At 41.3% G+C, this 27,943-nt stretch overlaps 1 protein-coding gene across 1 annotated transcript in view; it reads right to left on the bottom strand.

Annotated features, from left to right (window-relative positions):
• Positions 1-25,986, bottom strand: part of LOC111972962 (protein tyrosine phosphatase non-receptor type 14) — a 107,700-nt gene extending 81,714 nt beyond the window's left edge. The window contains exons 1-2 of the mRNA XM_070446775.1: positions 25,508-25,986; positions 93-475 (exon numbers count right to left, since the gene is read on the bottom strand). Coding sequence (XP_070302876.1) covers positions 93-266 — 174 coding nt within the window. The 5' untranslated portion in view covers positions 267-475; positions 25,508-25,986. The remainder of the gene's footprint in view (positions 1-92; positions 476-25,507) is intronic.
• Between the last annotated feature and the right edge of the window lie 1,957 nt (positions 25,987-27,943).

Raw genomic sequence — 27,943 nt, 5'->3', positions numbered from 1 at the left:
ATCAACATCATGTACTGTAAGCTGTGGGAGGGGTGTGCTAGCRATAGAGAGATGAATGTAGTTGCAGAGCTAGTGTGTGTTTTTCCCCTCACCTCTCGTAGTTCCAGTCTCTGGGCCACTGCCTCCAGACATTCCTGCCCCGTACTCTCCACAGACAGAGTACACTCGATCACGTTGTTGTCCAGCAGACGAATCCGCGTCACAAAGTAGTTCTTGCTTAGCACGTTGTAGCGCCGTGTCCGACGCAGCATCAGCCTGAACGGCATGGCTCAGAGGTCACAGTGCGGTGAGAGGTGAAAGGTCACAAGAGAATGAGGGGGTGGGGCTTTAGGACGTTGATGCTGCTCTTCCCACCCTCGCGTGGCAGCCACACCCCAGGGTGAAGCAGTGCTCTCTGGGAAGGCGCTGGCCCATTCCCTGAGACGTCTGGAAGAGGAGAAAGAGGAGARGTGGACTGGAGGAGGATCACTGGGAGCTGCAGGGAGAGATGGGAAAGAAGAAAGATTTCATATCAGAAAAAATATACCAGCTAAAATAACAATACAGGACAGTGCAGTACATGTGAGTGATTGAGCAGTTATAGATTCCTCTAGATGTCTTTTGATGTAACACAAAAGCGCTGAAGCAGGACCAAAAGAACCCCAAATCTTTCAAGTGAKGGTAAGCTAGTAGGTGGGGCGCCCTGCCTAAATAATTTAACACAAGTGAATGAATTTAAAGGACAGAACAGTAGATTGTCAACTAAAATCACTGAAATGGCACAACCAACTAGTAGTAGTACTGGTGCTTCAAGCCAAGCAGCTGGCTTCTTTAAACCTCCATTTGAGAGCTGTTTGAGTCTGGGGGAAGATGTGAAGACATGGATGGATCAAGTTCAAACAGTAGAAAGAGGAATTCATGCGAGGCAGCAGCTGGCTTTGGAGGAACTAATGGAGCTTCTCTTCTCATATCTCCTGAGTGGGAGTCCTTTCCTTTTTATCTAGCTCAGCCAAAGAGGACAGCACACCAGACATTATACAGTGTAGCGTTACATTATAGACACACGCGATCTCTACTCCAAATATAACTCTCATACACTAACAAACAATTCCTACAGCTTAGAAGTACATGTAGACTCCCTWACATGTGAATATTTTAGACAGAGTAGACACACACACGTGCACACACACTTACACACTCAGTGTGTGGTTAGTAGGGTTCAGAGAGTACTAGAATGGGAACCCTTTGAACACTATCCCTGGATTAATTATCAGGTCTGGGCTTTCATGTTCTGTAGAAGAGCCTACCATCAGGAGAGAAAAAGGGCTTTGAAGTTGTTCAACACACACACAGACACACAGACACACCACTGTTTCCGTTATGAAAATGTGGTGCTGGACATTTGACCAGCAGAATTTTCATTTGAGAAATTGACCGGACCCATAGGCCTTTGCATAGTAACCTGATTAGGACGCTCCCTCACGGTGCTCAGAACAACAGAAATCACTTCAGATGATGGTAATTATTCTTCACAGAACTTGCAAGTCGAGTACGCAATGATTTGTGTCCTTCTTACCRCGCACTTTGAAGATGTTAGAACAACTTTCCACATTTACTTTACCTCAGCCAACAGGACGAGTAACAAACAGCAAAATGACTAGCCCATACAAACGCGGCACATGAGTTTAAAGTTTTGGGAAGCTAATATTCACCATAAAAATGCACCTTTATAATAAAGCATCATCGCATTTGCAGACTTATGTAAAATAGCCTACTAATCTTACTAGGGCTGGGCGATATGGCCAAAATCTCATATCCTGATATAGGTCATTTCCTGTAAATTCAATGAATAAATAGTTTATATAAAATGACCACATGTAAAAGCCTATTTCTTATTACATTTTGAATTATACTCAACAAATAAAAAGGTACTTACTCATATTTGATTATTTCTCCTTTTATTTAGAACCTTGGCGCAAATTTTCAATTAAGCATGTAACAAAATATAAAATATGAATGTATAAAATATAAAAAAGGTAAATAGAAAACACTTCAACTATAGGTGAAAAACAAAATCAATATAGGCCGAAAATATATATATATATTTTTGGGGGCGTGCCTGTTTTGCATGTTATTTTGGCATTAATACGTGTCACATATCAATTTGCATTTGGTACCTCGGGTCGAGTGTTAGCACCAACTCACGAAACCCCCGTTTCTCGACAGTATAAATTGGGGCCATGTCTTTGCAGATGTAAGTTGTAATGGCAGCTGTTATCTCCTTCCATCTTCATGATTCTTTGCCATATGGTGTGTCGCGGGCAAAAGCCTCTTGCAACGTCTGAGTCGGAGGTTTGTTTTGAGCACTCAACTGTACTTTTTTGGGTCTCATCCGTAGCCTCTCCGTACTGTTTCACATGATTCTTGCGTAGGTGGTAAAATAGGTTAGTRGTGTTTGAGCCTGTTGTCGTGACCGGCCTGCGGCATATTTTGCAGAGGACGGTTTTCTGGTCCCTGTCAGACTTTCATACCCTAACCACGTCCATGCGACTGAAGTAGCCCCTCTTTTAGGTACGAGCTCAGTGTCTCYGTGCACTGTGTCACGTTCACTCTCCTCCATGTTTGTTTGTGTTGCATATTTCCTTCCACACGGCAAAGCGTCGTCCAATTGGCGAAAAATATTGCCGTAAAGAGTGATTTGCGACACAACGAAATAAACAATAGAGCATAATATGAAACAATAGACAAACATCTATCGGCACAAGATATAAACTCAAAAAAAGAAACATCCTCCCACTGTCAACTGCGTTTATTTTCAGCAAACTTAACCTGTGTAAATATTTGTATGAACATAACAAGATTCAACAACTGAGACATAAACTGCACAAGTTTCACAGACATGTGACTAACAGAAACTGAATAATGTGTCCCTGAACAAAGTGGGTCAAAATCAAAAGTAACAGTCAGTATCTGGTGTGGCCACCAGCTGCATTAACTTCTTATGGCTGCAGGGGCAGTATTGAGTAGCTTTGATGAAAGGTGCACAGAGGTGCCCAGAGTAAACGGCCTGCTCCTCAGTCCCAGTTGCTATTAATAGTATTGGATAGAAAACACTCTGACATTTCTAAAACTGTTTGAATTATGTCTGTGAGTATAACAGAACTCATAYGGCAGGCAAAAACCTGAGAAAAAATCCAAACAGGAAGTGGAAATTCTGAGGCTGGTCGATTTTCAACCAAGATTCTATTGAAATCACAGCAAGATATGGATGAGTTTGCACTTCCTACGGCTTCCACTAKATGTCAACAGTCTGTAGAACCTTGTCTGATGCCTCTACTGTGAAGGGGGGCCGAATGAGAGGGGAATTAGTCAGGTCTGCCATGACCTGACCATTCTTTGACCATGCGCGTTCACATGAGAGGGAGCTCTGTTCAATCGCTCATCTGAAGTCAATGTAATTCTCCAGCTGGAACGTTATTCAAGATTTATGTTAAAAACATTCTAAAGATTGATTCAATACATCDTTTGACATGTTTCTACTGACTGTTATGGAACTTTTGGACATTTTGTCAGCTTTTAGTGAACGCGCTTCCTGACGTTGGATTTGTTTACCAAACACGCTAACAAAAATAATGATGATGGACATTACCGAACAAAACGAACATTTCTTGTGGAAGTGGGAGTCCTGGGAGTGTATTCCGACGAAGATCAGCAAAGGTAAGTGAATGCTTTTTATGAGTTTTGTTGACTGCACAATTTGGCGGGTAACTGTATGGCTTGTTTTTGTGGCTGAACGCTGTTTTCAGATTATTGAATATTGTGTTTTGCCGTAAAGCTTTTTGAAATCTGACACAGCGGTTGCATTAAGAACAAGTGTATCTTTAATTCTATGTAAAACATGTATCTTTCATCAAAGTTTATGATGAGTATTTCTGTTATTTGACGTGGCTCTCTGCAATTTCTCCGGATATTTTGGAGGCATTTCTGAACATGCCGCCAATGTAAACTGAGGTTTTTGGATATAAATATGAACTTAATCGAACAAGACATATATGTATTGTGTAACATGAAGTCTTATGAGTGTCATCTAATGAAGATCATCAAAGGTTAGTGATTMATTTTATCTCTATTTGTGCTTTTTGTGACTCCTCTCTTTGGCTGGAAAAATGGCTGATTTTTTCTGTGAGTTGGTGGTGACGTAACATAATCGTTTGTGGTGCTTTCACTGAAAAGCCTATTTGAAATCGGACACTTTGGTGGGATTAACAACGAGATTACCTTTAAAATGGTATAAGATACATRTATGTTTGAGGAATTTTAATTATGAGATTTCTGTTTGAATTTGGCGCCCTGCACTTTCACTGGCTGTTGTCATATCGATCCCGTTAACGGGATTGCAGCCATAAGTTAAGTACTGCAGTGCATCTCCTCCTCATGGACTGCACCAGATTTGCCAGTTCTTGCTGTGAGATATTACCCCACTCTTCCACCAAGGTACCGGCAAGTTCCCAAACATTTCTGGGGGGAATGGCCCTAGCCCTCACCCTCCGATCCAACAGGTCCCAGACGTGCTCAATGGGATTGAGATCCGGCCTCTTCGCTGGCCATGGCAGAACACTGACATTTCTGTTCTGCAGGAAATCACGCACAGAGTGAGCAGTATGGCTGGTGGCATTGTCATGCTGGAGGCTCATGTCAAGATGAGCCTGCAGGAAGGTTACCACATGAGGGAGGAGGATGTCTACCCTGTAACGCACAGCGTTGAGATTTCCTGCAATGACAACAAGCTCAGTCCGATGATGCTGTGACACACCGCCCCAAACCATGACGGACCCTCCACCTCCAAATTGACCCCGCTCCAGAGTACAGGCCTGGGTGGAACGTTCATTCCTTCTGCGATAAACGCGAATCCGACCATCACCCCCGGTGAGACAAAACCGCGTCTTGTCAGAGAAGATCACTTTTTGCCAGTCCAGTCTGGTCCAGCGATGGTGGGTTTGTGCCCATAGGCGACGTTGTTGTCGGTGATGTCTGGTGAGGACCTGCCTTACAACAGGCCTACAAGTCCTCAGTCCAGCCTCTCTCAGCCTATTGCGGACAGCCTGTTGCGGACAGCACTGATGGAGGGATTGTGCGTTCCTGGTGTAACTCGGGCAGTTGTTGTTGCCATTCTATACCTGTCCCGCAGGTGTGATGTTCGGATGTACCGATCCTGTGCAGGTGTTGTTACACATGTTCTTGCCACATCTGCAGTCCTCATGCCTCCTTGCAGCATGCCTAAGGCATGTTCACACAGATGAGCAGGGACCCTGGGCATCTTTCTTTTGGTGTTTTTCAGAGTCAGTAGAAAGGCCTCTTTAGTGTCCTACGTTTTCATAACTGTGACCTTAATTGCCTACCGTCTGTAAGCTGTTAGTGTCTTAACGACCATTCCACAAGTGACTGTTCATTAATTGTTTATGGTTCATTGAACAAGCATGGGAAACAGTGTTAAAACCCTTTACAATTAAGATCTGTGAAGTTATTTKGATTTTTACGAATTATCTTTGAAAGACAGGGTCCTGAAAAAGGGACGTTTCTTTTTTTGCTGAGTTTATATTGTCATATYGCCCAGCCCTAAATCTTATGTGATGAGTTGATTGGATAGTCATAATGTAGCCTAATAATATAACTCAATCACTGTTAGCAAAAAAGACTGTTCTATGTATGGCTGACAGCGTATAGCGTAGAGGCCTAGGCTACAGGCTATATCCGTTATTTTTTTCCCTTTCTTTATTTCACTAGGCAAGTCAGTTAAGAACAAATTCTTATTTACAATGACGGCCAACACCGGCCAAACCCGGACGACGCTGGGCCGCCCTATGTAACTCCCAATCACGTCCGGTTGTGGTACAGCCTGGTTTCGAACCAGGGTGTCTGTAGTGACGCCTCTAGCACATAGATGCAGTGTTTTCTTTCCTTGCACGATACAAATTGGGCCATTTATAAACACATTTCATGCAATTCTACTACACTTTATATGACTGCAGACATTAGAATAATATTTTTTTATATGACAAATTACAGGGTAGCCTACTCTTCTGACACTGACAATAAAAAATTACGTCCATATAATAAGCCTACGAGAAGGGGAGACACAAATAGAATATGACGTCCATCTAAACTGGAGGAGGAAATTAATGTCCAAAAAYAAACTTTTCAGTGGCACTGGCCCAACAATGGACGTGCCGCCTATGAGCCTATGTCAATCTACTATCTAACATAGTATAAAAGTTGACATATTCTATTGGTCAGCTTGTCGAGAAAGAAATAGCACAAACAGACTCTTGGACATTTGTGGGACGATAGATCCCAAATTCATACAACCAGTAGGCCTAGGCTACATAAAAAAATATGTTGCAACAGATCAGAACATTTAGATTAAAATGTTGATAAACTATTAATTCTAAACCTTATTAGCGCACCAATGTGCACAAGACAGTAGGGTATGCGAAAATGTGCATTTGGCTACCAGACAATGAAAGAAAGTTGAAAACTGATAGAGAAATAGGCTAATRGTTTCAATGGCATATGGAAGTCTTTATAAAATAATTGCCTCCATGGATATGGTCAGATTTTGCCTRGGCTACTTTGAAGCAAGGTAAAACATGCCTCGTAAAATGTAGTAAAGCGTTCAGGTTTCAAACAATTAAGTAGCTATATGTTTTTAAAATGCATACTGCCTCCAGCACATTGCACAGTGGTGTGTGATGTGTTGCTGAAGTCTGCCTTCCATTGCCTATGCATTTGAATGGCGAATGGGAAGCACGCTTCAATTACCAGTTGAGAAATAAAAATATGATGTATTTTTAATCGTGGTCCAAAAACAATTTTTAACACCCGATTGCATTTAGAATTGTTGTACAATGATTGGGCTTATAAAGCCCAACCACTTTGCTACCTGGGGTGGCAGGTAGCCTAGTGGTTAGAGCGTTGGGCCAGTAACCGAAAGGTTGGTGGATTGAATCCCCGAGCTGACAAGGTAAAAATCTGTCGTTCTGCCCCTAAACAAGGCAGTTAACCCACTGTTCCTAGGCCGTCATTGTAAATAAGAATTTGTTCTTAACTGACTTGCCTGGTTAAATAAAAGTGCTGTCTGACAGATTTTCTGCTCAAAGGCTCTGTATCTGTATGCTGTGCGCATGATAARTAAGATACATAACGAATATACACATGCGCCAATTTAATTCCACTAAATTACGCAAATTAAACAATAGACTGATAAGCATGACCGGTCAAATGTATTTACATCAACTCGTATTTCCAACCATGAATAGCCTAAAAATTATTATTTTGCAATGGGATTTTTTTCCTTCTTCCGGACAATTTTTTTTCATCGGCCAAAAGCCGGCTATTAGCCGGCTATTACCGGCTAACGGAAACCCTGAAACACACACACAAACCCCAGCTAGTACATTTGGTTTCTTGGAAGTTGTGGGAATATATGTTTTTGGTTTCACATTGGTTGTGGGAACGAAGCCATACATTTCCTGACCGGTAAAAGCGAACATTTTGTTGGTCTGGGAACAGAATTTATTGGTTATTTGGAGGTTTTTGACCAACTTCCTTAAAAGTTTCAGTGAATGTTTCAATAAGACTTAAGTCTATAAGACAATCCACTTTTGAACGAYAAACACTGATAGGACACTTGGAAATGAATTTCCTTAAGCATTAATCATACAAACACATGTATTATTTATTGTGAAACGGCATCAGTGAGATTTTAACCTATCTTCTGTTCTCTATCCATGGAATTAGTCCACTGTGCCACCAGGATGGAGCTAGCATTCCATGTTTTTTTACTCATACAAAGCTGTTMATTTGAGTCTATTCAAACAGACCCCGTTTAAAAGGAAATAAGTACTCATTAAGATCAGGTGTGTCCAATTAATGGGAACGGCCAACACACTTGAACATGCTTAACTAATTCTACTGTGTTACTTTTTATATTTACTTTATTTTATTTTGCAATTTTCTTAACTCTATTTCTTTAACTGCATTGTTGGTTAAGGGCTTGTAAGTAAGCATTTCATGGTAAGGTCTACACCTGTTGTATTCGGCGCATGTGACAAATACAATTTGATTTGAAGATAGAGGATAGAGGTTTTTTGATATTGAGAATGGRATGTAAAGTATATGTTTTTAAATAACATCATTAGAACATTCTCTGAATGTTATTACAGTTTTCTTGTGTTTTTATGGAACGTTTTCTTAACATAATGAACAATTGGAGAACATGACTTTAAATAGAACCATGAGGAAACCTGAAGGAAACGCTATGCTGAAGTACTGAATTTCCAACAGAAGAACGTTGTTTCTTAACATTCTCTGAAATATTTGAGAACATTCCCAATGTCAAACCAGTTGGAGAATGTTTCTTACCAGCATTTGTATTAAATGTAACCATGTTTGAACTTTTAGGAAATTTTATGTTAAAGTGTTGATATACGAAGTTCCTTCAATATGCTGAGAATGTTCCAAAGCCAAGCAACTATCTTGCAGCATTAACAGAAAGATGTGGGAAGGTTGAATGCAAAATAACCCTAGGACAAGCACGCTCTCACCAAGCTCTATTTCATAAACAACACTGAAAGCATACTGGTGATGATTAAGTTAAGAGTTATTACATAGTTACCACCCAGAGGTAATATCATATAGCTTAACCAGAATTACATAACTACTAGAATGGCCATGATGTTCATTCTGACCATTGATATTTCAATTGTATAAATATTCCATAATAAATAATAAATTGTCAAATGAATGCATTTATTATGTTAAAATAGGTCATAAGAAACCCCAGGACACCAAATGTTAATTTAATGAGAAAGAAAATCTATTGATTGATCCAGAAGCGCATAGACTGTAAATATTAAAATAAGACGATACTGTATTTTCTGACTGTAAGACAACAGTTGCCTGCCCAGCTAATGGCCCATCCAAACTACACCTAAACTATATTTAAACACATATAATCACACATATAATAATAGATGTGGCCTAAAGACAAGATTAAATTGACAACAGTCTGATGGGTGACAATAATGTCAATTGTCAAATTGAGACTGAAGAGACTGATGACCAGCGAGTGTGCATTGGCATAGAAGTGAACGGAGCTTACCAAAAAGAACTTTTTCAAATAAACTTTTACAGGTCCATGCAGGCCAGATGTTTTGATTGCTATACCCTATCTAAGGTTTCTAATGAACTATCAAAATTGCGCAGATGGGCTCTGTTTCAAAATATAACTTTGTGAGTACTGGCGACAATCAGCAACAGTCATTTGGGTTTAAATATCCTTTCTATTTTATTCTGTTATATTCCATTATATTATTACTGTAAAATAAGTGTGTGTTGACTGTGGTAGKGCAGGATAATACAAACATGTGATGTCTGCTAAATGAACAAGTTGATTTCATTGGCATGGCGAAGCCTCGGCTACTAAGCACAGATAAAAAAAACTAAAAACATGCTGTTCTGTTCTTTTGAAATAAATTCTTATTATCATGTTTTTAATTACCTTCTTAAACTAAATATTAATGGATTTCTTAATGACTGTGTATATTAACTGGATTTATTAGACTGGCAGCTATTGGTACTCATCGAGGCCCGGCTAATCTATTATTAAATATGCATATTTATCTCAAAGTTCTGCTAGAGTGTAAAATACACATATTTAGGAAAAGTCCATTACAAACCGTCCCAGCGGTTCTAGTGTTAATGCTTCATTATGTAGAAGGGAACTGAGATAACAATAACATAAGCATCCCTAACAGAAGTGGGGAGCTGAGCTCACATTAACATTAGCATCCCTAACAGTAGTGGGAGCTGAGCTAGCATTAACATAAGCATCCCTAACAGTAGTGGGGAGCTGAGCTAGCATTAACATTAGCATCACTAACAGTAGTGGGGAGCTGAGCTAGCATTAGCATCACTAACAGTAGTGGGGAGCTGAGCTAGCATTAACATTAGCATCCCTAACAGTAGTGGGGAGCTGAGTTAGCATTAACATAAGCATCCCTAACAGTAGTGGGGAGCTTGAGCTAGCATTAACATTAGCATCACTAACAGTAGTGGGGAGCTAAGCTAGCATTAACATTAGCATCACTAACAGTAGTGGGGAGCTGAGCTAGCATTAACATTAGCATCACTAACAGTAGTGGGGAGCTGAGCTAGCATTAACATTAGCATCACTAACAGTACTGTCTGTTTAAGGCAAAGGCTGCGGTTCCAAAGGTAACCACCCTGTTCCGACCCCCTGGAAGACTCTACCCCAGAGCTAAAAATATGTATCACATTCTGCACATGTGCTTCTTTACCTGTACTTTACACATACACATTTTTGTGTTCACTGTTTTACTGGTGAAACGTCCATGCAGCATCTGCATACCAACCATTTGATCTCAATCAGTTTCATGGGGATATGCATTTAGATCTTCTTGTGTTATACAGTGTTGATTAGAARTACTGTATTGTTTTGAATTATGTACAGTGAGTGAATTTTAGAGCAGATGGTGTTAACAAACTGTAGCATACCTGTGTTACGTTTCAATCAAAGCACATATTCTGCCTAGTGGCGGACTGTGGAGTTTTGGCATGAGAGGAAATTAGAGAAAAATGTGACCATTCGCACATTCATCCTAAAATGAGGTGTTTTTTGTCTTGCAGTACGTAACGTTATACTATGCTATTATCGGTTCTGTTATGTAGAATACCATCATTATGTGATCTTGCAGACATGTTTTTTATTTTATTAAACTAGCACCATTCTCTATTCATCACTGAAACTTGACAGTAGCCTGTTCTATGGGCAGATGAAGGAGTAGAGAAGAGACTGTGCGTAAAATATAGAATCCTGCACATTTTATTCCAATTGGGAAGAGGCTTCCAGATAATTGGGAACTGCAACCAGTCAGTGGAATGAACTGGCCTTAGGCAGGATTCATAGGCTAAAGGGCCCACAACACCAATCAAAATCCCCCAAACCTCCTGTAGAGAACTACAACCTCTCCTCCAGCCCAAAACAAAACATGCTGAGAAGTAGTGTCAACCAAGATCTCATAGAGATGTGGGAGTGGAAGAGATGGAGAGGGAGACGGAGAGACAGAAAGGGAAGAGAGAGATGAAAAGACAGAGAGTGAGAGAGAGAGACAGAGAGACGGAGAGACAGAGAGGGAAGAGAGGTAGAGAGAGAGAGAGATGGAGAGACAGAGAGGGAAGAGGGGGAGAAAGAGAGATGGAGAGACAGAGGGAAGAGAGAGGCAGAGAGGGAGAGAGGGAGAGAAAGAGAGACAGAGAGTGAAGAGAGGGAGAAGATGTGGGCTAGGACTTAAAAGGAGTGTAAAAAAGGCTCAAGTGAGCAAGGAAGAGAGAGAAGAAGGAAAGGAGGAAAAGGGGAGTAGGAGGAGAGGAGAGACAGTGGGAATGTGTTGCTTCTTGTCTGGTCTCTGGCAGTGTGGTGCTGATACTCAGTTTGGATCCAAGCCCAGATTCCTCTCTACCCCGACTAGAAAAACAGAGCACACCTGACAGAAGTATGCGGAGGGATGGTGTGTGTGTGTGTGCGCGTGTGTGTGTAAGAGATAAAGAGAGCGAGATTGGAGGAGGTGGCTGTATGGCCAATAGGTGCAGTATGAACTTCTTTTTTATGCTCTTTTGCACACCAGTATTTCTACTTGCACATCCTCATCTGCACATCTATCACTCCAGTGTCAATTGCTAAATTGTAATTACTTCGCCACTATGGCCTATTTATTACCTTATCTCCTTACTTCATTTGCACACACTGTATATAGCTTTTTTTCTATTGTGTTATTAACTGTACGTTTGTTTATCCCATGTGTAACTCTGTTTTGTTTGTGTCACACTGCTTTGCTTTTTCTTGGCCAGGTCGCAGTTGTAAATGAGAACTTGTTCTCAACTGGCCTACCTGGTTAAATAAAGGTGAATTAAAAAGAATAATAATTTCAATCCAGTAATAGGTTGGTATCACAACAACAACCCCAACCTGACTGGGCAAAATGGATGGGGCGTTACACATTCCTTCTCCTGGAATCCTGGAATCCTGGATCTCACTGAGAAAACAAACACTTGCTATTGTAGCTTCTTGTTCATGTGTTTTTCACTATAATTAGTTAACAATGGGTGACTAAATCGGCCTTGTTTTCTGATTGGTGGACTTTGGTCTGTTAAGCACTGTGGTCACCGGACCTGAGCCACAGTCCTTCTGACCCTGACTGTGGCATGAGATTGGGGGAAGTGACATCAACAGCTGACAGTAAACCCCACTTAACCCAAACCACCATAGAAATGTTCTCACGCACACAGACCAGCTAAATCACTAGGGGATGGCAACTGATTAAGCAAACAAGCAAACACACATGTGCGCGGGCACGCACGACACACACACAGTAAACACACCCTTCAGAGGTTAGCCAAGGGACCAGACAGCAGTTATTGCAATATAAAACTAGCAATCAACTGCATCATTTTGTCTGTGGTTGAAGATACACAGAAAGACAATAGATTGAGACCAAACCTTCCCACTTCAGGCACAACGTTACATAAACGCAGCCACAACATTCCCCCTGCCAGCGGGTTTATTTTCGGCTCACATAAACAGCCTATACATTTATGAATTTGCACGTTGTAATTTTGCGGTGCCCAAAATGCAAGGGGTAGCAGAGAAAGACACAGAGAGAGCGAGACTGAGTTCTTTTTTTGTTTCCAATATAGCAGTGTTTACTATGAAACCCTTCCAGAGTTTTTCCCTCTCTCTCCCTTTTCCCCGCTCCCCCTCTGTGCTGGCTGGGAGACAGCTGTTCCTCTGTCAGTTTGATGAGAACCGTGAGGTGCCACTGTGGGGTGTCGCTCCAATGTAATAAAAGAGAGTAAACTCCCACCCATCCTGTTTTTATTAGGATTTATCTCTTTCTCAGCTTGTTGTCTATCTGACCTCATGGGGGCTTTGTTTAGAAAGATACACGGTGGACTCATGGATTAAAGACTCATATTCATATAGTCTTATCATTGATTCCTCCGCTGTTTAGTTTTCTGGAATTGAATGAGTGACAAGCTAACCTAACTACAGTGAAAAGGGACAAAATATAAATCCACATCCCAAACAGGAGCTACCTTGATGCAAACAAAAAATGCCCCAATAAGATGCTAACAACTCTTTTCACTGGTTTAAATGTCCAGTGCCGTCAAAATGTTGTATCATATTGTATAACAGCTGATGAAACTAACACTGTAAAAGTGTGAAAGAAATTGATCAGTGTTATTTCCTAAAAAGTTGCTGGTTGAATTTGCATGGGTGGGAGTTTTGGCTTTCTATGGTGACATCACCATGAGGTAAATGAGTTAATAGACCAACAGCAAAGAGAGTTCCAAACCTCTCTACCAATAACAGCTAATTTTCAGTTAGGGCCTATGGAGATTACCCGAACCAAAACATGCTCTTACAGAGTCACGCTAGCCTACACACCAGAGCAGACTAATATTACACAACCAAAACACAGGTCTGCTACACACTCAAACCTGCTTACATAGCACAACCAAAACACAGTATTTCTGTCTCACTACACACTCAAACTGCCTCTACATAGCACAACCAAAACACAGTATTCTGTCTCACTACACACTCAAACTGCTTACATAGCACAACCAAAACACAGTATTACTGTCTCACTACACACTCAAACCTGCTTACATAGCACAACAAAACACAGCATACTGTCTCACTACACACTAAATATGCTTACATAGCACAACCAAAACACAGCATTACTGTCTCACTACACACCTAAATATGCTTACATAGCACAACCAAACACACACATTACTGTCTCACTACACACCTAAATATGCTTACATAGCACAACCAAAACACAGCATTACTGTCTCACTACACACCTAAATATGCTTACATAGCACAACCAAAACACAGCATTACTGTCTCCATACACACCTAAATATGCTTATATAGCACAACCAAAACACAGCATTACTGTCTCACTACACACCTAATATGCTTACATAGCACAACCAAAACACAGCATTACTGTCTCTACTACACACCTAAATTGCTTACATAGCACAACCAAAACACAGCATTACTGTCTCACTACACACCTAAATATGCTTATATAGCACAACAAAACACAGCATTACTGTCTCACTACACACCTAAATATGCTTACATAGCACAACCAAAACACAGCATTACTGTCTCACTACACACCTAAATATGCTTACATAGCACAACCAAACACAGCATTACTGTCTCATACTACACACTCACCTGCTTATCTAGCACAACCAAAACACAGCATTACTGTCTCACTACACACCTAATATGTTAATAGCACAACCAAAACACAGCATTACTGTCTCACTACACACCTAAAATGCTTACATAGCACAACCAAAACACAGCATTACTGTCTCACTACACACCTAAATATGCTTATATAGCACAACCAAAACACAGCATTACTGTCTCACTACACACCTAAATATGCTTACATAGCACAACCAAAACACAGCATTACTGTCTCACTAACACCTAAATATGCTTACATAGCACAACCAAAACACAGCATTACTGTCTCACTACACACCTAAATATGCTTATATAGCACAACCAAACACAGCATTACTGTCTCACTACACACCTAAATATGCTTACATAGCACAACCAAAACACAGCATTACTGTCTCACTACACACCTAAATATGCTAGTCATACTGACACACTATCTACAGAATACTGCCAATAACAATCCTTTAATATTGGAAAACCAAAGCAGTGTCTTAAATAGTTATGATACAAACCCTGTACACTGGTTCTCTACAAGGAGTGAGGACAATTCATATTATCGTGTTTCACTGAACTTTGAAAAACAGGCAGACTCTGGGCAGCCCCCACGCATACTGATCTGTGGTGTGTGTGTGTGTGTGTGTGTGTTGGAAAATCAAGTCTGCAGAACAGAGACCATCTTGTCTAGGGCATATTTTTTTCTCCCCCCTACTAGAGGCACACAGAGAAAGGCAGCAACAGCTTTTTGATGTTTGGCTTCCAGCGTAGCGTAACAGTGTAAAACACTGTGTAAAACACTCCCCCAACACACACATATCAATCTACTGACCATAAATCATACTATCTGTGTGACAGACATCTTACAGCTGTGTAGAATACAATACAACTTTCTCTCCACCCGCAAGACAAAGACCGCCTGGAACGTCAACAAAGAACAACACTGTCCTACCATGCTCATACTCAATCTAGTGACAGCACAAGTCTTTAGTAACTCCCATTACATGACAACACTTCAGTGTCAAATGAACAACACATTCACACACACATACACACTGTGAACCTATTACTGAACAATGTGTCCATACACACCAGTCGACTATATCTTCATACCCCACTAAACAGAAAAAGTAAGGTAAACAGACCTATGATAATTGGACGGTCAACCATTTCAACTCCTTCAGGAATTAAACACATCTTATCGGACTCTTTCTGTCTCCTCCCCAGATCTGTAACCTAATGCCACACACAGGGACAGAGGTTATGATTTCTGTAGTCGCCAGCTATCGGGTTATCAGTAGTAAAACAACACTATCATACACAGTGAAGAAAACTAGTAATCTTGTGTGGCTATTCAAAAACTCTATTTGATATATCATGATGGAAAACGCCAGTCACCCCAAAGTAAACACAACACATCTTACAAAAAGCTCCATTCAGACACGTAATGTGGGTGTTCTGTCAAAGCAGGGCTCCTTCGACAATTCTTCTCTATTCATGCCCACACAAAAGAGGGAACAAAACAGCACTTTGTCACCTACTGTTAAAACCATTAGACGCAGGGCATTTGGAGTGAGGACGTAAGTGTATCATGTGTAATTTAATCAATCTGATCTCTTGCGCTTCTCTTCTTTCCCTCTCTAAATCTCTCTGACTCTCTCTCTGTCTCTCTTCTCTCTCTCCGAGTCTCTCTCTGTCTCTCTCCGAGCCTCTCTCTGAGTCTCTCTCTGACTCTCTCTGAGTCTCTCTGAGTCTCTCTCTCTGAGTCTCTCCCTGAGTCTCTCTCTCTCTGAGTCTCTCCCTGTTTCTCTTTCTCTCGCTCTGAGTCTCTCTGAGTCTCTCTCTTTCTATCTCTCTGAGTCTCCCTCTTTCCTCTCTCGGAGTCTCTCTCTGAGTCTCCCTCTTTCTCTCTCTCTGAGTCTCTCTCTGTCCCTCGCTACACATGAGAACTTTAGCAAAACAAACAGGTTTAGTGCCCGGGGCTGGTCTGTCACTAGTTTCGTTTTCACGACGTGTTCTGTGTTCTCCAACCCAACACACACACAGATGCTACGGTACCTCTAAGGACTACTGTTAACAACACATACAGACAACCACAAGCCACCTCACTCAGATAAAGAACCGTCACTATTTCAGGTTCCAGTTTCTGCTGATTGTTCTTCAAAGGGTTGTGTTGAATCTGTCTGGATGCTCATTGCTGGTTGAACTACTCAAAAAACTCCTGAGAGAAATATGACTTCAACAAGTAAGGGGAAAGTTTAAGGACACAACACACACACACATTCCAGCAAACACGTGTGGACTCATACACACACACACTATGGTTCCGGCATCTCAGATTCCCCAGACTGCCTGAGCGGCAATGAAGGAAGGAGTTTTGTTGGGATGCCTCACTGGACGATGCAACACACCCCTGGGTGCCCCTTTGTTACCTGACACACTAGCCATGTGTGTTTCTGTCTGCCTCGGAAAACCCACTCAGAAACTCTCTGTTAATAGTTTAGCGGTATCATGTTGCTCAGTTAGGACAATAGCTTTAACTCTCCTCATCTGTGCGAATGATCACACACAAACACGCAAAAACATACACACCACACACACACACAAGCAGCTGCAAGCAGATTGTAGAGCCAGACAGTCAGGGTCCTTGTTAGAAACGCATCTGCTGTTTCACTCTTCATTTGGTCTCTCTGTTTTGCTCTCTCCCCTTCTCTCTCTCTCTCTCTCTCTCCTTCTCTCTCTCTCTCCCCTTCTCTCTCTCTCCCCTTCTCTCTCTCTCTCTCTCCTCTCTCCTTCTCTCTCTCTCTCCTTCTCTCTCTCTCTCTCTCTCTGTGGTGTGTGAGAACACTGAGACACTGACAAACACAGTGTTGAGCATTCACACTGAGGTGAGACTCAGACAGGGAGGGAGCAGGGAGCCACCTCAGCCTTGTTAACGTATGAGAGGGTCAAGTTAAGGGTTGACAGAGCTCTGTTAAAGATAAAGGAATGTGTTTATAGTGATCTATAGTACACTGCATAGCAGATATAACTTACAAGAATGCACATTCATATGATACATACTGATACTGTAGTTAGGCCTTGCTTAATGATAAAGTAGGTGTGCCCAATAATGTTTGTACCATGTTTTGTGCTGCTACCATGTTGTGTTGCTACCGTGTTGTTGTTATGTTGGTGCCTTGCTATGTTGTTGTCTTAGGTCTCTTTTTATGTAGTGTTGTGTTGTCTCTCTTGTTGTGATGTGTGTTTTGTCCTATATTGATATTGTATTTATTTATTATTTTTAATCCCAGGCCCCCGTACCCGCAGGAGGCCTTTTGGATTTTGGTAGGCTGTCATTGTAAATTAAAAATTGTTCTTAACTGACTTGCCTAGTTAAATAAAGGTTAAAAAAATATAACAAAAATCGACCAATAACAATGTGTAACAATGCGTTTTCATGCAAACACTGCAAGACTGGATATTCAAAAGAACCATTGGTGCCAGCGGTGGGATAAGGTAGCTAGCCATTAGGGACCATGGTAGTGGTGACCATTGCATATCATCGTTGATTTATAATTCATTTCAAACAAATGAAAATACAATTATTAGATAATGATCATGTAGTTACCCATTTGATTTAATTTGATTTGAATTCTACCTAATCCAAGTAAATAAGTGAACTGTAAAATTAAATAAACCCTAAACAGAGACTTTGTGTGTGTGTGTGTGTGTGTGTGTGTGTGTGTGTGTTGTGTGTGTGTTGTGTGTGTGGTGTGTGTGTGTGTGTGTGTGTGTGTGTGTGTTGTGTGTGTGTGTGTGTGCGGTCAAGGTTTCTGTTAGCCGGCAATAGCCGTCTTTGGCCGGACATTGAAAAATTTGAAAAGCCCGATTAATAGGCCAATTTTCCGGGAGAAGAAGAAAAAATCCCATTGCGAAATAATACTTCTTAGCCTATTCATTGATGGAAATACCAGTTGATAGAAATACATTTGACTAGTCATGCTTATTGGTCTATAGGTTCATTTGCATCATTTTGTGGAATGAAATTGGCRCGTGTACAGTATATTAGTTGTGTATGTTATTTATCACACTCGTAAAGCATGCAGATACAGAGACTTTGAGCAGAAAAACATTGGCCAGGCTGTTGCTACAGCATCTTAAACAGCAAATGCATAGCCAACGGAAGGCAGGATTCATCAGCGCGGCACACGCCACTTTGCAATGAGCTGGAGGCAGTAAGACTATGATTGCTATTTTAAATATACTTAATTGTTTGAAACCTGAAAATTGTAGTTAACACTATTGATGTTTTGCTCTACTGTGGGAATTGTGATCGAATCAATGCAATATTAGCCACTTTCAATGTAATATACCGAAAGAAAACCAACTATGCAAGAGTTAGTATGCAGAACTAACTGTGCACGAAATGTTCCTGTAGGCAGAGCGTATTGGAGTAGGATTCTATTGCATTGACAGGCATGACTCAGGCCCRTACTCTACACAGACCGGTGCGCCATAACCAATCAGAGCTGCAGTAGGCCTATATGCAAATAGCCTTTGCCATATATGGATCTGTGCCATTCACTTTGAACTGGACTGTGTTTAGGCTACAGTGGTCATGAGTAGATGCACTTGTTTTGAGATCAAAGTGAGAGCTGCATGTAGCCACAAATGCAACTTTGGTTCATATTCTTCGCTAGTTAGTGAGTTTTTAGCCCAGTTATAGCTAATTTCTAGTCAACAATGGGGGAGTAGTTGCTTCCAACAAGAGCACAAAAACAACATTTTCAGTCACCTCCTCGTCTGAAGGACAAGTGGATAAACAGGTTCATGTCAAGCCCTGCATGTTTTTTCTAAAGTCTCATGGAATGTAGGCCTACATTGAACACCACACATTGACTGCAACTGTAGGCTGAATGATAGAACAGCTATTCCATGTTACRATGTTATGGGATGCATTTTCTCCATTGTTTTTGATGGTAGGCCACTCTGGTAGGCCTACATTATGATCAAATAGCCACAGTAGCCTACATGGCCACTGTTAAAACTGTAACTTAAAGTGGGTACAGCCTCAGTGTTCACAGTAAAACTGTAACTTAAAGTGGGTACAGCCTCAGTGTTCACAGTAAAACTGTAACCTAAAAAGTGGGTACAGCCTCAGTGTTCACAGTAAAACTGTAAACTTAAAGTGGGTACAGCCTCAGTGTTCACAGTAAACTGTAACCTAAAGTGGGTACAGCCTCAGTGTTCACAGTAAACTGTAACTTAAAGTGGGTAAGCCTCAGTGTTCCGAGGAAACGCGAGCCGGAAGTTGCACATCATTTTCACATGTTCAAGTTTGCACTCAGCAGACCAGAAATTTGCTCAGTGCCACAAAACATTTGATTGAACACTGTTAGCAACCCATGCAGGTTGTTGCGTATTAGATCTCCCCTCTTTCTACATTTCTAAGGGATATTTTAATCTCTGTCACATGAAACTGCTCGCATGTGCAGTGTGCTTTGACAAAGGTGTTTTCCATTACTGCCTTCTGCGCTTATAATGTGAATAAATAATAGTTTATCAACATTTTAAGCAAAACGTTCTGACCTGTTGCATCAGACTCATTGCTATATGAGTAAATGTGGACCGTTCTTCTAACATCTTCAAAGTGCGCGATAGAATTCAGCAAGAAGAACCGCACATTGTTGCATCCTCGACTAACAWGAGCTGCTATAATGAATTACCATATTCTAAATGTGATGTCTGTCATTCCGAGCACCGTGGGTGGACGCCCTAATCAGGTTACACACTCAATGCATATGGGTCCGGTAAATTTCTCAAATGTCTGGGAAATTAAAATGCTGCCGGTCAAATGTCCGGCCCCATATTTTCCTAACAGAAACCTGTGTGTATATTGGCATCAGTGCCCTGGTGTTCTGGACTGGAATGAACTGGTCATGTTCAGCGTTCCTGACTGCAGTTCCCATGTAAACAGAGCTGTCACCCTGACATGGACAGAGGAGGAGGATCAAAGAGGATAAGTCTCAGTGACACTCGGCAGAGACGTTTTTCCGAACCTGGACCACCGCACCACGACTCATCCTGTGCCACAGGAAACAGTCGCTGATGTCATGGAGAGAGTAGGGAGCGGATGAGAGGGAGAGATAAAGAGAGAGAAAAAGGGGGAGGCCAAGTGAGAAAGTGTGTCTGTGTATGTGAGAGAGTTGGAGAGGAGAGAAAGTTAACCCAACCAACACTACCACTATCCTTCATTCTAATGAGAGGATGAGAAAATGGAGAGAATGATAGAGGGACAGAGAACAGAGAGAGGGGGGCTGGTTAAACCCCTGTCACCCCTATCCCAGGCTCTTATCATGTTAGTCCAGTTGGTTGAGGGGATGTTGGGGACAGAGGGAGGGAGGGATGGAGGGAGTATCAACATGGAACCGTATCTGAGCAACTACCTCCAACACAACAGTATGGGACAGGCTGTGTCTACTGAAATTCAGCAGCCACCACTTTACAGCTAGATTTTCCATGCCCCCCCCCCCCCCCCAAACCACATCACACACACAAAAGCAGCATGTAGGCCACACATACACACACAGGGACACGCACACACAAATGCAATAACCCACAAACACACACAGAAACATACGAGCACATTCACACACACACACCCAACACAAAATAACTCACTCACCAAAAACCACTAAGCGTGCTTTCTCATGCCAAACCCTCAGTCAACATTCAAACTCCGAGGGGCTTCCCAACAAAACACTATACAACATTGCTATGCCTCTTTCTCTCCTGTCTACTCTTTCTCTCTGCAATACAGAGATACCTGTAGCAAGAAATGAGAATGATGACAGAAGAGGCTTTCTGTGTGTGTGTGTGTGTGTGTGTGTGTGTGTGTGTGTGTGTGCACGACTGCGTGCGCATGTCTGTGTGAATGTATGTGAGTGTTCAGGTGTATGTGTGCTTGTGTGTGTGTTGTGTACCTGACTGGCCAGAAGGGCGGGCTGTAGAGTGACTGACAGCTTCCCTGCAGCAGCAGGTGAGTGAAATGAGTACCTGGGATAGAGAGGGACGGGTTGAGACATGTCTGCCTCTGTTATTGTCTGAGGTGAGGTGCTGCTGTAGAGCTGCCTTATACAACTCACAAACACAGCAGTACTATCCTCTCTGTACACTTCCCAAATAATAAAATATAACAGGATAGAATGAAATCGAATAGCGCAGAGTGTTGCAGCAGTCTAAGGCACTGCATCGCAGTGCTAGAGGTGTTACTACAGACCCGGGTTTGATCCTGGGCTATATCACAACCGGCCGTGAGAGGAGTCCCATAGGGCGGCGCACAATTGGCCCAGCGTCGTCTGGGTTTGGCCGGGGGGGCTTGACAAGTAGGCCATCATTGTAAATAAGAATTTGTTCTTAACTGACTTGCCTGGTTAAATAAAAAGAAATAAAGAATATGGCTGCACAGAAGTAGGTAACCCAAGCATACAGATATAGCTGCCTACTAGCAACATTCTTAAAGAGATTCTCCTGTGCTTTTTTAAAATACTTTTAAGCCAGTAGTTTTGAAAGTAGCGGTCACGAGAGCCAAAAGTTGTCCCCAAAAATTGCATACTACGCCACATACTCTACTGTGTGTGCATCCTGCTAGCTGTCAATAAAATGGCGAGGGGCTGTGCTTCATTGGTTGAAACTCGAATTGCTAGGGGGCTGGCCCACATGGGGCGTAGCACAGCTTTTAGTAAACAGTAGCTTTCAAAATAGGGATTTTGTGGCTAATTGAAGTAAAACAGTTATTCTGCTCATAGATTATGCATGTACAGTATGAAGGACACATTCACACATCCAGCCAAAAGCGGGAGGTTTAAAAAATACTTACTAGTCACCAATGTTCTGGAGCATTTCTTTAAAGCCACTGCCAGTCAAGCTCTTCAGCTCCTCTACCAGTGTTTAAAAAGCTGCTGCTGTGTACTCCCAGTCCACTTGTGCTAGCACCATATAATTTGCTCAGCATGCCATTGAGGTTATAAAGGCGACCAGATGTGTGTGTGGGGGGCACGCCTCCTGCAGCTATGCTATATATGCCATTACTGTACTCTCCTACTTTACAGTGGTAGTAATTCTAGGTGCATGTCCAAACAGATTGCTCTCACTTGCACACACCATTTTGAACACAGTGCTGGAGCCTTGCTTTTTCCCAGCAATGTGCTAATGCTAATTTCATCACCACCACAGACAGTGCTGGAGGCCCAGTCCCTTCTAGACAATTTCCTGGACAATTTTTTTTAACTTGGTGTAAACTTGGCCGTAGAAAACCTAAACAGTATATCTGACCTCTCAGCTTCCCTATCAAATCTAAAAATGTCAAGCAGACAACCTAAGAAAATTAACAACAATGACAAATTGTTTGATGAATAATGCAAAAACCTAAGAAAGAAATTGAGAAACCTATCCAACCAAAAACATAGAAACGACGAAAACCTGAGCTTACGCCTTCACTATGGTGAATCACTAAAACAATACAGAAATACACTACGGAAACAGAAGGAACAGCACGTCAGAAATCAGCTCGATGCAATTGAAGAATCCATAGAATCTAACCACTTCTGGGAAAATTGGGAAACTCAAAACAAACAACACAAAGAGTTATTTATCCAAAACAGAGATATATCGATAAACCACTTCTCCAATCTTTTGGGCTCCATAACAAAGAACAAAGAACAAACAGCAAAAACATATACATGATCAAATAAAAATTGTAGAATCAACTATTAAAGACCCACGAGATTCTCCAACTACATTGAAGGAACTACAGGACAAAATACAAACCTTCCAACCCAAAAAGGCCTGTGGGGTTGATGGTATCCTAAATGAAATTATAAAATATACAGACCACAAATTTCAATTGGCTATATTTAAACTCTTTAACATCTTCCTCAGCTCTGGCATATTCCCCAATATTGACTTGCCTAGTTAAATAAAAGTTAAATAAAAAAATTAAAATACTGTACAATATCTGGAACAAAGGACTGATCACCCCAATCCACAAAAGTGGAGCCAAATTTGACCCCAATAACTACCGTGGGATATGCGTCAACAGAAACCTTGGAAAAATCCTCTGCTTCATCATTAACAGCAGGCTTGTACATTTCCTCAGCAGAAACAATGTACTGAGCAAATGTCAAATTGGCTTTTTACCAAATGACTGTACGACAGACAACGTATTCACCCTGCACACCCTAAATGACAAACAAACAAACCAAAACAAAGGCAAAGTCTTCTCATGCTTTGTTGATTTCAGGGGCCTGCTATACAAATTGATGGACAGTGGTGTTGGGGTAAAAACATACGACATTATAAAATCCATGTACACAAACAACAAGTGTGCGGTTAAAATTGGCAAAAAACACACACATTTCTTTCCACAGAGCCGGGGGGTGAGACAGGGATGCAGCTTAAGCCCCACCCTCTTCAACATATATATCAACGAATCAGCACCTGGCCTCACCCTACTAGAATCTGAAGTCAAATGTCTACCGTTTGCTGATGATCTGGTGCTTCTGTCCCCAACCAAGGAGGGCCTAGAGCAGCACCTAGATCTTCTGCACAGATTCTGTCAGACCTGGGCCCTGATAGTAAATCTCAGGAGGACAAACTAAACTAAAATGCTTTTTGGCCCTAAACAGAGAGTACACAGTGGCAGGATACCTGACCACTATGACTGACCCAAAATTAAGGAAATCTTTGACTATGTACAGACTCAGTGAGCATAGCCTTGCTATTGAGAAAGGCCGCCACAGGCAGACCTGGCTCCATGAGAAGACAGGCTATGTGCACACTGCCCACAAAATGAGGTGGAATCTGAGCTGCACTTCCTAACCTCCTGCCAAATGTATGACCATATTAGAGACACATATTTCCCTCAGATTACAGACCCACAAAGAATTTGAAAACAAATCAAATTTTGATAAACTCAAATATCTATTGGGTGAAATACCACAGTGTGCAATCACAGCTGCAAGATTTGTGACCTGTTGTCACAAGAAAAGGGCAACAAGTGAAGAACAAACACCATTGTAAATACAACCTATATTTATGTTTATTTATTTTCCCTTTTGTACTTGAACTATTTGCACATCGTTACAACACTGTATATAGACATAATATGACATTTGTAATGTATATATTATTGTGGAACTTTTGTTAGTGTAATATTTACTGTTAACTTTTTATTGTTCATTTTACTTTTGTTTATTATCTATTTCACTTGCTTTGGCAATGTAAACATATGTTTCCCATGCCAATAAACACCCTTAATTTGAAATTGACAGACTGAGGTAGACATGTTTAAACACACACACTTGCATACCCACACATACATGCAAACACACATGCATACAAACCCTTTTTCACATGCATCAACACCTGCGTGCACACACAGTATTGGTTTCTTCATTATGTTCTCTTCTTTTCAGAGGTCAGTAATGTGACATGCCATAGACAGACAGTGATGTTACCACCATGGAGCTGGCTTGCATTTCTATATGACGCTTGCATAGACCTTGGACTCAACACTCATCTGCTCTCTCCTTTCATTCTCTTTCATGGCCTTGCCTTGAGCTGTTTCATCATCTGAATTCTCCACTTCTCTGAAAATGTGCTCTCTGGTAACTGTTATATGCATGGTATAACACAGCTATTGCAGCCTACATGGGGAGAAAACCAGACACACAATACGGTCTAAGCCTATTTCTAGCCTAGGCCTACCCAAGACAGCAGATGTTTTTGATGAGTTTTCGTTTTTGGAAGCAAACACAAAAAGCGCATTGAACAGATGAACCCTTTCCCACTGCAGGTCGCGGCTTGCCCTGAAACCCCGCCGCGAGACCCCCTGGAATGTTCCCGTTTGGCTGACGAAAAAAAGTTGCTCTACGTGGACAGGCAGGCAGCCGAGGCGAACGCATATGGCCTTCACTTTGCCTGCTCCCTGCATAAAACTACTATTTACATGGGTTTAGCCTACCAAAGCAAGCTTTTGACTTGGCTGAATGAAGAATAACCCATAAAATAGTATTGCGATTTTAACATGGTAACAAAGCGCCTTTATTTTGTTGCACTAAAAGCGTTCCCTTGAAAGGAAACAAATCAATAAAAAGCAGCCAAAGCCAATCGACTGGTAGAGACACCCACCGTATTTCCTTTGCTACATGCCGAAATTGTGTCTGCGCTGAGGAAATTCTGCGAGCTCGACGGAGTGGAACGGCCTCCTCAAATCCTCAAAATTGAGTTAATCCTCAAAACAGTTTTAATCTCCATTTCCATTTGTCAAAATTCTGTATGAAATTGTTAAAATTAAGTATTTTATTCCAGAATACACAAAATCTGTCGAAAAGGAGAATAAATAAAAAACTCCAAAGGAACTTTACCCCTCAAGATGCGAGTCGTAGGCTATATCCTAGTCTTCAACTGAGTGAAGTTCATGAGCCCCAAAAGCAAAACAACATTCGGCAAAGTTATCCAAGTTGTGCCAAAAATATAAAAAAGTAGGTGATCGACTTTCCCTTAGACCCTGGGTTTTGTGATATAACGTCGACTCCACAACTCCGGAGCAGCCGAGAGCAGCGCATAGGTTTAGATACGTAGCCTATGTCCCGTCCCTTCTGACATCACATCATGGAATTTCAGGAATGCAAGGCTAACGGAGAAGTGGCGGCTCCTCGTTTAATGGTTTTAGGCGAGAGATGACTAAACAGGGAACAAAGGGAACCCGCTTATATATTTATGTCCTTTCGCCTTTGTTAGTAGTCTAGCCTATATTAAAAGCCTTTCTCCCGAACAGTTCCTGCTACTTTTTCTCCTTCAATTCAATAAAGACATTTCTCTTAGGAAATGTAGTAAACTATAATTTATTTGGAACGTCTCTAATTATTTATTTATTTAATATTTCATAGGCATTAGCATTTTTTTCTAATAAACACATGTCCCAACATAATCTGATGAGAAATGGGTCGGATGCTTTAGTATCACCATTAACTAAAACTGACTTTTGGCGACTGTTAGTTTGGATTAGTAACCAAACTGCATCCTCTGGTGGCCATATCCTTTCTGGTTCAGATTGACTTTGGGGAAAGCAATAATATGATGAAAAACAAATCCTGATCATTGCCGTACCAAGCATATGCACTCAGTTTCAGTCATATAAACTACCTAGACTCTATTAATTGAGAATCAATTGAATTAATAGATATATATAAGTGCATTAAACAACATTAGGTCTGTACATGCAGGCCAGGCGCCAGAACGAATCAGTTGGACTTTATTTTATTTTTATAGGCGGGCCCGTTTTTTTCACGAGACCTCCTGTGTGCATGCACTTTACCATACGGACACATTGATAGCCTACACCATGATCCACTGGCGGCTAAAGAAATTAGCGCATGGAACTTTGAGAAAGCCTATATTGGTGATTTTAGATTATAAATCTATTTGGGGCAAACTCCCCCCAATTTTTGTTTATGCATGCCAGCAAAGCAAAGCAATACAACACAAAACAATACATTGATTGCACTATAACGGTGTTAAACGGTGCCCACTAACTGTTAGGGCCAACATAAAGCTGTCCCAACAGCATAGCTTTCTTTTCAGCACCATGGAGTGAATCCTTACCACTGCTACACCTGGCATCTGGCAACTCAACAGTTCATTCAGCCTCATTTCCTGCCCTTTTTAAAAGCATAGCTCATATGGCTGACTTGCTTAAACAAATGTGGTTTCTACTGACAATTGAGACACAACTATGGCATAAGGGAACGACGTGCGGATAAGAGGCAATCCATAATTTTGATTAAGACATTAATGAGCTAGCTAGGACAGACGTAGTCAATATAACTATTTGTATTTTTTAAATGTACAGTGAAATAATTCAGAACATGGGCCATTCTTACAGTATTCTCCCTGTACACCAAGTCAGAACTGTAGGATAAATAAAGGTTGCATATAACCAGACAATGAAAGCTTTTACAATATTTGATGACTACATTTCTCTAAAGCATGCTATAGGCTACATGTGCACCACCAAGTCAGAACAGTAGGGGAAATTAAGAGGTGAAAATAGACCAAACTATTAGAGTGAGGCACATGGGCTACTAACAGTTTACTACAGAACATACAGTTAGTATTACTTTCTTAGCTACAGTATACATATCTCCCTGGCATATTACATAATTTATGCAGCAGCATACAAGACATTTTTGGGCTCACCTTGTTGTGCTGTGCTCACTTGAACAGGAAGGTGGCACGGCGGTCCGTCTTGTGGGCAAAATTTTGTCAAAGTCTGGCATTCTCTGGATTTATGGTGCTTTCAAGACAACTGGGAACTCTGAAAAAGGTGAATCATGACATCAGTGATCTTCAGGTCGGAGCTCTAGAAAGAGGCCAGAGTTCCCAACTTGAAATTCCGAGTTGGATGACCGTTCAAAACTTATTTTCCCAGTCGGAGCTAGTATTTTCCAGAGTTCCCAGTTGTCTTAAACTCACTGAAGTCTAAGAATTTCCCAGTTCTGAGTTTCCATTTGTTTTGAACCCAGCAGAAGTCATGCTGGATTGACAGCATGGCCAACGTATTCA

This window comes from Salvelinus sp. IW2-2015, linkage group LG14 (assembly GCF_002910315.2).
Source record: "Salvelinus sp. IW2-2015 linkage group LG14, ASM291031v2, whole genome shotgun sequence".
Classification (NCBI taxonomy): Eukaryota; Metazoa; Chordata; class Actinopteri; order Salmoniformes; family Salmonidae; genus Salvelinus; species Salvelinus sp. IW2-2015.
Note: the sequence above shows the minus strand (reverse complement) of the source record. Positions and strands in the feature narration are given on the sequence as shown.